Source organism: Physcomitrium patens, chromosome 22, assembly GCF_059467195.1.
Source record: "Physcomitrium patens ecotype Gransden chromosome 22, ASM5946719v1, whole genome shotgun sequence".
Taxonomy (NCBI): domain Eukaryota; kingdom Viridiplantae; phylum Streptophyta; class Bryopsida; order Funariales; family Funariaceae; genus Physcomitrium; species Physcomitrium patens.
In genome coordinates, this window is record NC_143431.1 from 4,625,331 (window position 1) to 4,635,059 (window position 9,729).

The following is a 9,729-nucleotide window of genomic DNA, read 5'->3' on the forward strand; positions in this document are numbered from 1 at the left end:
CAAGACTGGCATCATCCTCGCTTTTATCAATTCATGGAAAATCAATGAATTCAAGCCTGAACACCTCCACATGAGGAAGAATGACAAACTTTGACTTGAATGTGGCAATTACAAACATTTGCCGATATTCAATCACATGAGAACAAAAGAATTGTGAAGGAAAACAGGACGATTTCCCTCATCCCCCCCCCACCCCCCACACAGTAGCTGTCAATAAAAATAGCTGTGAGGAGATTGTATAAAGAAACACTGACTTGGAGATTGCCAATCACCAAGAGTTTTTCTTCAATGCTAGAGATCTAAGCTACAAAGAATCTGCCTAGGATTGATGAAGATTAAGGATTCTAAATCTTCAGTTCCTACATCTGCTCTACTTGGATCATAGATCCACATCGACACCGCTTTGTTGTGATGCCAGTCTCTGCATTGTGACTTTCATTATCCTCCAGGTAGTGATGCTTATGTGCAGAGTTTGCAGCCTCGGCTGCTTGGGAACTGGTGTCTTCCTTGGAAGGCGAAGTAGACAAGTTAGTAACACTCTCACCTTGGACTGTATTTGATGCAGGTTCGGGAGAAATTTTCTGCTTTGTGGTGACAGCTGCAGCTTCTTCTGAAGGGTCCCCTTGGTACGTTTCTCGCAGACGTTTCCGAGTGGCGATTGAGAGCAGAAGCTGGCGCCATCGGATCGTTGCTCGCTCCTCTCTTTTCTTCAGAAGCTGTATGGCTCGTTGATCCTCGTATTCAGCATACGCCTGTGGAAAGTCTCAGAATGTAATCAATGCAAAGTTCTATGAGTCAAAACAACGAAAATAGAAAAAACAGTGCTGTACTGGTGAATGGTGTGCATCATGTTGGAGATAACAGCCAACTATAGTTCTGGTGACTTAAGTGACATCACACTCAAGTCAACAACATGACCTTATTAGATCCCACATCAAAATGATTTTTCAGAAACACCATCAGAGACATGACAACGAACAATCACGGAAGACACGTCTTCCATACTTTGGCATTCGTAACCTACCGCCATTATTGCGTCTTTGAATTCTTCGCATACCACCAGTCCTTCAAACACTGGTACCGAATGCCCTCTGCGAATTTCAAAGCCTACCATAGCAGGTGCAAAATCAACTCCTAAACGTTGACACACAGGAACCAGTCGAGGAAACCGCAAGTGTACAGTGCCGGGTGGCAAGCACTTTTCCGACCATACATCCACCTGCCCCCGTTCATTCTGAAACAAGACAAGAGCTCTTCAGTAACACTCCAGGTAGACACTTAGTGTAAGATAATCACTGGATTCCTGTGTTACCACCAAAATCAGTTTATCACGATATTATGACATCTTTCGGTGTGTCTAGTAGACAATATAAAGGTAATTTTATTAAGTTACAATTGATACATCTGCAATCGATGATAATTTTTATTGTTAAAAATAAAACTTACCCTCGGTACAATCCCACCAACTGCTTGAGGAAGCTGAAACTCTTCAGTTTGCCATTCCCCGAACAACTCGGCCATGATGGGTTCCTTTTTGCCTTCCTCCTGTGTTGAGTCCTCAGCATCGCCAGTGCTCTGTTTTGGTGTGGCTCGCGATTTAACTATCTATAATCCATTCCACAGTGAGTTTAGTACCAGAACAAGCACTGTTGCACAAACAAACCTAGAAACACATGCACATAAGAAAATGAAGCTAGGGCAATAAAAAAATTCTAACATCACACACCTTAGCAGGCAACTCCCCCGGTTTAACTTTGCGACCTTCTCGAAGCCATCTGTCACTGGTATGCAACGTCTGCACACAACTCCGCCGGAAGACTGGTTGCCCAGCACAGTATCCCAGCACTGGACCTTTTGGATATATGATTTCATACTTCTTAAGCCACCTCTCCAGCACGTAAATGTGATGAGTTTTGTAAGCCTATACACTAGAAAATTGCACATGAATCACAGATATCACTGGCAGAAACATCGTATTAATATCATTTTGTCCAGATAAAACATCTCACGAGATATGAAAAAGAAGAGAATAAAATACTCAGGAAACTAATTGTAACTTGGTTTAAATTGACCTGCTGATTAGTTGGCAGAGGTTCCGTAAAAAGCTTTGTGTCCAATTCCATATCCTCTCGATCAGCGCGAGGAGTCCACTGAGGCAAATTTCCAGCAGATTTATCGCTGATTTCTGACTTTTTTCCCAAGGTAGATTGCGAGGACATTGAGGATGGAAGTATCACTGAAGGTCCAGAAGTTGCAGCTGCTTCCAGTTGTTTAAGAGGAAGCATGGTCGACTCCCACCATTCTGAATCCACCCTGAGAGGTTCTACAGATGACCACAAGCTCACGTACCTGCAAACCACCACCCAATACATGCTAAATTTAGCAAGATTGTAAATGCTTCATCTAATTCAGAAGACATGTAAACATCACAATTTTCATTTAGAAAGCACAATGTTACTGTTTCCTTTCACATTAATTCTGCCAACTGATACCCAGCTTGAGGAATATCGTTGATAGGACTTAAGTTATTGCAATCACGAGGACATTACCTGCGTGTCACATCTTTAGCTCCAGCACCAGCGAAAGCAACAACATAACGCAATGGTGATCGACACGCAGCTGTTTGCCCTTCCACTTGTGCAGCTCCATCTACAATCCCTCTAGTGGCGTCCACGTGTACCCACCTGTAGTGATGAGTCAGTTTCTGATCAAAGCGTAAATACAGCCAACTTGGCTCAGAGGATTAGTGATTTATTCAGAAGCCAAACGTCGGCATTCATCAAAGCAATCGTGTGCCCCACAACAATATCCTCCCAGACAGACTTGCCAATTAACATTCTATAAATGCACGTAACTTTCACACATTAGAAAATCACGGTTACAGGAACAAGTTCGAAAGCTTCGCTGTTGATCAAGTTGTGTGCTCACCTTCCAGTGCTGCCTTCGCCTCCACAGTAGATTTCTGCCCAGTGCAACACGGGACCCATCTTCCAGGACCATACAGACCCACTACTAACACCTTTTGCCCCAAATTCAAATAATTTGGACTTTCCTCCATTGCTTTCGGTACTGTCCCGTCGTTGTGACCAACAAAGCTCCTTGACGCTGCTCTCCTCTTTCCCATTGCTGGCTGGACTGGTCTGTGTGGCCTCTGCCTTTGCAGCTGCAGCAGTGGCAGCAAGTGCCATGGCTAGCTGTGCTTCGAACTCTTCATCCCCTTTCCTTTTCGAATTTCGCCTTACAGTCTGAGGACTTTCTTCCTGTTTAACATTATTATCTGCTTTTGTGCGTCGTCGTCCCTTTTTAGCTGGTGTGGTCTTACTAATTGCACCTGCCCCTAGTGGAGACTCGTCATCAATATTTTTCCCTTTGCCACGACCTCGGCCTCGACCTCGACCTCGACCACCGCCGCGACCAGAACCATCAAGGCCCCTCTCTCCAGGTGGAGTACTAGCTGTGGAGCCTCCACTGTTTCTTCTACCAGTATCTCCAGATGGCATCGCCAGAATCTCACCCATTGGACTAGAAGTGTTTGTTGATACTTGAGGTCCAGGACGAGCTAAAACCTTGCTAAGCTCTGCAACCTGCTGCCTCAACTCAAACTGAAACTGAGGCCCGATTCGTGAATGGCAGAACGGAGCACTGGGATCCCAATCAACAGACGCTTCAAGACTTTCGGCATCAGGTTTAATGGAGGCAACATCCAGTATCGTCACGTACCTGAAGACAAAGTGTAGCTTAGTTGTCGATTTCAAAAAGAGATCATTCCGGGGTAAATAACAGTAACTTCTCTTCACTGAAAGTGACTACCAACTCGATGTGAATAAGATTGCATGTGCCAACGTGTACCACAAGGTTTTAAATATCCAGCTCACATGCCAACGATTGGTTTAGGAATAATACACGAAAAGGCTAATACAAGCTTCACAATTCTGTAGTCTTATGATGGACTTAAGATTTACATGACAAGTCCCTAAGAGACGTACCTACAAATGTAACCCAGCCCTCGGAACATTGCAACCGAAAGTGCTGCAAGCTGACAAACAATCAATAAACGGGTCATCAGGGATACTTTAAGGATAAATAAGTAATTCTGTATACTTCACAAGCGAACAAGAGAAAACCTAGAAAATCATGTGCGACGCTCAATCCCGCCACATTGCGTGCAGAAATGTCTCAGAGCAGGTAAAACATCCTAGGTAAACACCAGAGAAGATTTTAAAAGTCAAGGAAGAATAGTCTGTCTTCAACTCTCGCTCCCTCCCTCTCTTTACATATACCTCTTCTGCTGAGCCACACTGCTTCTGAAGAACTTCTTGCAAACGTGATTCCAATGCTTCAGCATCCTCTTTGTGGAGTCTTGATGGACCTTCATCAGGCGTCAGCAATCGGAATTGGTTTTTAAACTGCAAAGTAGGTCTGGGGTTATAATTATGTTTGAAAAACAATGAAAGCTACACAAAACTCAAAACAGAATCCAGTATCCATTGAGCTATTTGCAAAATCTGTTGCAGATTGTGGGACATCAAGAGCGCTAATTCACAGCATGAGACATCGAATCACTCACCCAGCTAACTAGATGCTCTACGCGTCCAATTGTTACTCTGTCCGCATCAGCAGATGGAAGAAGACGGGGGGGCAATAAAGAAACAAGAGCAGCCTGCCAAAATCCAGTATTTCCATTAGTGTTACAACTATCGACTTGATATACTTGCATTTTGAATCATGCTGAAGAACAGAACTCCAGATCACAAAACTTGACCAATGCAAAACTCAATCAGTCACCTGTTCAATGGTTCGACAAATGAATTTTACACATTAAACCGCATACTCTTAACACGATTGCTGCTAATTGTCACGCATAATCATGGTATCCTCCTGCTCAAATTCGTTCGCAATAACAATAACACAATACTCGTAACTCATGAATTTTTCCTCTCTAAACTTCCACGATGCGGTCGTAGCATGCAGTTGACATAAAAATATATGCAATTTCAACACCTGCGATACTGACCTGGAGTAGCGAATCATCACTTGATTGAGATACTATCCTTCCTCGAGCTAACAAACACAGCAAATGTGCCATATGTACTTGGGCAGCAAATTCCTGTCACCATTGATGAGTACTGGTCAGTCTGGACATCTGGGTCTAAACAAACCCCACATATCCGACCCATCTCTGCTCCCGGTAGGACGAAGGTCAAATACTTGCGATGAAACTAACTTTAACTACGTCATAACCATTTCAAGTTGATATCATCACTAATCACCTGGAAAGACCAGAATGATAAATTAACCGGTGATCCTCTGCTTTGTGAAATGGAAAATTCTTCCAAATTCGTCCAAAGAAATAGTCCGACTGCAAGTAATAATTTTGTAAAATAACACACCTTGTCATTGGCATTAGCCCTTCGAAGATTGAACTTCTTCGATCTCTTTTCCGATTCCTCTCCAGGACTGTTATCAACGTCGAAGGTAATTTTTCCAGACCATCCTTTCTGAATAGTATCATCAGCTCCTTCAATTCGGGTCCCATCATCACCGTCTTCCCAATCGAAGTCCTCATCACATGGAACATGGCTGTCGTTATCCTCCTGATAACGAAAATGTCCACACTATCAATGTCTTGTTCCTCAGCCACAAGGAAACGATTGGGGGTAAATCTAATACGACTTGGCTTCTAAACTTAAACGACATCTTGCACTTACAAGAGACACACGATTACAAACTTTTCGCAATCACTCCTCACGACATCTTCATAATATGTAGCAACCGTTTGTCCACCTCCTTCATAAATTATCTTAATGACAAATTGTCCTCAATTACTGCAGAATTGATGTGGATGATCTGCCATAAAGAGCAAACCTGTCTTTCAACTGGTTGAGAAAGACTGGCGCTTGCCGGCTCAGACGTGCTCGGTTCAGAATTTCGCTGGCTTGATTCAAGCTCTTGAGTTGTCCGTGCACGCATTCCACAAACTACTTTGGGAGTATTCCTCTGAGAACCCCGTCCATCAGGTAAATCCTGCCATAGTAAGTTGCATTCTTTTCATTCAGTACTGTTCCGTGTCATAAATTGAGATACGTACAAAAAGCTAAGATCCTAGATAACAGTACAAAAAAATTTGCTCAGTAATGAGGAAACGATTAAAGGACTCACAATGATGGCCCTGGATGAAACTCCAACCCGCTTTTTCCGTTTAGATCCAACCCGATCCAGCAGTTGATCCACAGTATGACGCGACGCATCCGCCAAAGTATCTACAAAATTATAGCTTCCACCAATTAAAACCCTGACCCAGAAATACAGCAATGTCTAAAGGTATGAACTCTTGAAGAACACAATAATAAACAAGAAATAGAAGAATAAGTTGCGTGTACCAAGTCCTGCATTTATTAGTGCAAAACTTAAGTTTAACTGTGTACACGATAACCAGCACCTGGGGCAGCGGTGCCATCTCCACCGCGAGCTGAAGCGTCATCTTCATGCAAGCTCCTGAGGAGGCTATCTAAGCCTGCAAAGTCCAGCAAGTTGCACAACCATTTTCATGCGCGACAACCATGAAGAATGTTACCCACAAAGTAAAACATTTTCTTGCAGATCTGTTACCAAGAAAGGATTTCTTCACGTTAGTAATTCTATGAAATCTAGAACGAAATGCGCTTGAATGCACTCACCAGAATCTCCTTCCTGAGATTTTTTGCTCCGTCGAGTCCGCATCAATTGGCCTACTTGTCATCATTCACAATCAGGAAGCTAGTCACTCGTAAAGAGTTGCAAAAGCAAATGAAGTATACGATCCGCATCACTCAAACAGAAGCCCAACGTGGAGATGCAAATACTTTCACAACTATCATTGAGAAAAAAGTACTATAGGTATTTGCGTCCTAATACACAATGCTCATCGCATTACAGGAGCACATGACGTCAGATTGAGTTTGAAAAAGGTAGCACGTTCTGCAAGTTGAAAAGATGAAACCGATGCGCTCAAGACGTCTTTAATAAGTGAAAAACGTAATGTATATCCTTGCAACAACAAGCATGGAAAGAGTAGCTCGACAGGGTATGCAATAGCCTAAATTGAATCCCATATAGAGCCTAATTAGCATATTTCACTTCAAAACACCATCTGGATCCTTCAAGCTGCTCTTTGTCATCTCCTTCATAGTCCTGAAACGTTCGATTCAATAACCATGTATTCTTGCACAATGAAAAGAAACCTCTTCGAACACTGTAGCTGTGGGTTTACACATCTTTCATACAATTCTTCAGAGCTTGTCTGATCAATATAGTTTCTCCAGAGAGAAGATCCAAGAAATATTTCTATCGAACCCTCACAAGTCGCGTAATTCCCAACAACGTGTTACTACAGAATGCCATGGACGCTCAGAACGAAATTTTTGCAAAACCCCTTCAACCATGAATCCCACAGGTGAACTCACCTGCTTGATTGCCACTGGTTCGTCTTCAGTTTTTGCCAAATTCCTGCAGAGCCAACTGTGTACCACCGGAAGCAAACGAGAAGACTCGAATTGCGGACTCGCCAATGCTCTAAAGTCCCCCAGCTCAAGCGTGAAGATGAAGCTCCCGTGATGGGGGCGAGGCTCCAAGTTGAGTGCCCAGCGCAGTGCTTGGAACTGCTGCACCGCTTTTCTCAGGTGTCACAACCGAGGAGGCGACGTCGACAATTCTCGTTCAATGAACGAAAAAATTGTCTCGTCCGTTTTCCTGGGTTTAGGGTTTTAGATCACATTACTCCGCACTCTTGGAGAGCTTGTGGAGGAATTATGCAGAGTTGGGGTTTTCCAGGTTTTTCTGTGAGTTGGGAAAGATGGCAGACGATCGTAATAGTGCGGTACATTTGTCTGCAGAGGTGTTTGCTATGAGCTTGGGAGATGACTCCGAGAGGGAGGATTTCGAATTGGGCTCTGATGGTGTAGAAGAGGATGTAGAGGACGACAGTGACGATGAGGAGTTGATGGTGACTCTTGGGTTCGTGCAGGCGGTGGAGGAGCCATGGAAGATGGCAAGGCAGCATTTCCCGTGTAAGATTGGTGGAACGCCGGCCTGGCTGGATCCTATCAACATACCTGAGGGAGACAACACTCAATGTGGAATTTGTGACAATCCTTTAGGATTTCTCATGCAAGTGTACGCGCCCATTGGGATTGACGACGTTGGTTACAGAGAAGAAGTGTTTCACAGAAGCCTCTTTCTCTTCGTTTGTCCCAACATGGCATGCTTGCAGCAAGACCAGCATCATCAACTCAAGAAAAGCCCGGAGAGACCTTGCAGAAGTGTTAAGGTGTTTCGGTCGCAGCTCCCCCGTACCAATAGGTTTTACGATTACGATCCTCCTAGTAGAGACAGCTCACCAGCAACCGAAGCAGTGCCTGTGTGCACTTGGTGTGGTGCCTGGAAAGCGACTAGCGTGTGTGGAGGGTGTAAGCAGGCTAGGTATTGTTCCCGAGTGCACCAGCTTGCGCATTGGCGTGGAGGCCACGATTCGTTTTGTCGTGTTGTGCAAGCAGAATTAGCATCAAATAAACAAGAATCCGAACTCAAGTTTGTGCAGAACCCAGAGAATTCCACGACAGACGCTGTACGAACCATGGTCCAGGGTGTGATTACTAGGGTTACAGACACGCTGCTGAAATCCGGCATCGCTAATGCCATCAGTGACAAGATATGGCCCGAGGTGGAGCTCATCGTAGGAGAAGAAGAAGACAGCATGCCTAGTGATGCCATCAATACGTCAAGGAACCCGCAGCAATTGCTACAGGATTACGAAATTCGAAGAGAAAACAACGGTGAAGAATTCACTGCTACTGACATGGAAGATGTGGAGGAGTCTTCTCGCGAGCAACAAAATTGGGCAGCTTTTCAGGCACGGCTGGCTGGAGCACCCGACCAAGTGTTGAGATACTGCCGAGCGCAGGGTGCCAAGCCCTTGTGGCCCTCACTTGAAGGCCAGCCCAAGCAAAGTGACATAACCCCTTGTTTCAACTGTGGAGGACCTCGAATATTTGAGTTTCAGTTGCTGCCGCAGTTGCTCTATTTTCTGCAAGTGCAGAACGAGACGGACAATGACTCTCTGGACTGGGCCACTATTGCTGTCTATTCGTGTGCTGCATCTTGCAACAAGTCAGACTCTACATGTGAAGGTTATGTGGAAGAGTTTGCATGGGTGCAGCTGGCCGTCTCATGAGGTTCGAAATCAATCGAGCTGTTTTACTCACTGATAAGTATCCTTCACAAGGCTGAGTCTATTTCATCAAAGCCTTGAAATACCTTGAAGTTCATTCTTATGGATAGCGAGTTAGAGAATGCAGTTGGGACAGATCTCTTGCTGTTTGAAGCACTTACTCTCCGGACCACGGAGGAGTTGACGAGTGATTACAATTCTACAGACCATGAAACCAGTTCTTGGGAGCTGCATCAAAATCCAGCAAGATTGGGTACGTTGCAAAATTACAGCTTCACAATTGTTCTCCCATTTGCCTTTCTGTGGTATCAGTAAAGGAATGACACAGTACTGTTATTTATGTCTCTGCATCGCCTTTGGTTAGGCTTCAATGATGTGGGATTCAGCAGGATGAAGGCAGCATAGGTGCAGGAACATGGAAATATGTAGCGATGATGCTGAATGTAGTTTCTGAAGCTGTAGAAATGGATATGGAATCCACATTGTGCAGTGATGTTCAGTTAAAACCAAATGGATTTGTATCA

General features: G+C 44.3%; 2 protein-coding genes across 2 annotated transcripts; one reads left to right on the forward strand and one right to left on the reverse strand.

Annotated features, from left to right (window-relative positions):
• Positions 1-49: 49 nt before the first annotated feature.
• On the reverse strand, positions 50-7,617 carry LOC112275171 (DNA repair protein RAD4). Its single transcript, XM_024505286.3, has 17 exons — positions 7,443-7,617; positions 6,678-6,728; positions 6,440-6,514; positions 6,160-6,260; positions 5,866-6,024; positions 5,391-5,594; positions 5,015-5,107; positions 4,568-4,660; positions 4,281-4,406; positions 3,987-4,036; positions 2,929-3,720; positions 2,550-2,684; positions 2,073-2,349; positions 1,727-1,921; positions 1,447-1,605; positions 1,025-1,234; positions 50-752 (listed from the first exon to the last, which is right to left on the reverse strand). The coding sequence occupies exons 2-17, from the start codon at positions 6,718-6,720 to the stop codon at positions 360-362; spliced, it is 3,105 nt and encodes a 1,034-aa protein (XP_024361054.1). The 5' UTR covers positions 6,721-6,728; positions 7,443-7,617; the 3' UTR covers positions 50-359.
• A 61-nt stretch (positions 7,618-7,678) lies between these two features.
• On the forward strand, positions 7,679-9,729 carry LOC112275172 (uncharacterized). Its single transcript, XM_024505287.3, has one exon. The coding sequence runs from the start codon at positions 7,832-7,834 to the stop codon at positions 9,206-9,208; it is 1,377 nt and encodes a 458-aa protein (XP_024361055.1). The 5' UTR covers positions 7,679-7,831; the 3' UTR covers positions 9,209-9,729.

Bases quoted from the DNA above. Each gene is read 5' to 3' on its own strand.
- LOC112275171 (XM_024505286.3), bottom strand. From the start codon at position 6,720: ATGCGGACTCGACGGAGCAAAAAATCTCAGGAAGGAGATTCTG. The intron at 5,108-5,390 runs GTGTGTTATTTT...CAATGGTGACAG, and splicing joins GGGCTAATGCCAATGACAAG to GAATTTGCTGCCCAAGTACA. The intron at 1,235-1,446 runs GTAAGTTTTATT...GTCTTGTTTCAG, and splicing joins TTGGTGGGATTGTACCGAGG to AATGAACGGGGGCAGGTGGA.
- LOC112275172 (XM_024505287.3), top strand. From the start codon at position 7,832: ATGGCAGACGATCGTAATAGTGCGGTACATTTGTCTGCAGAGGTGTTT.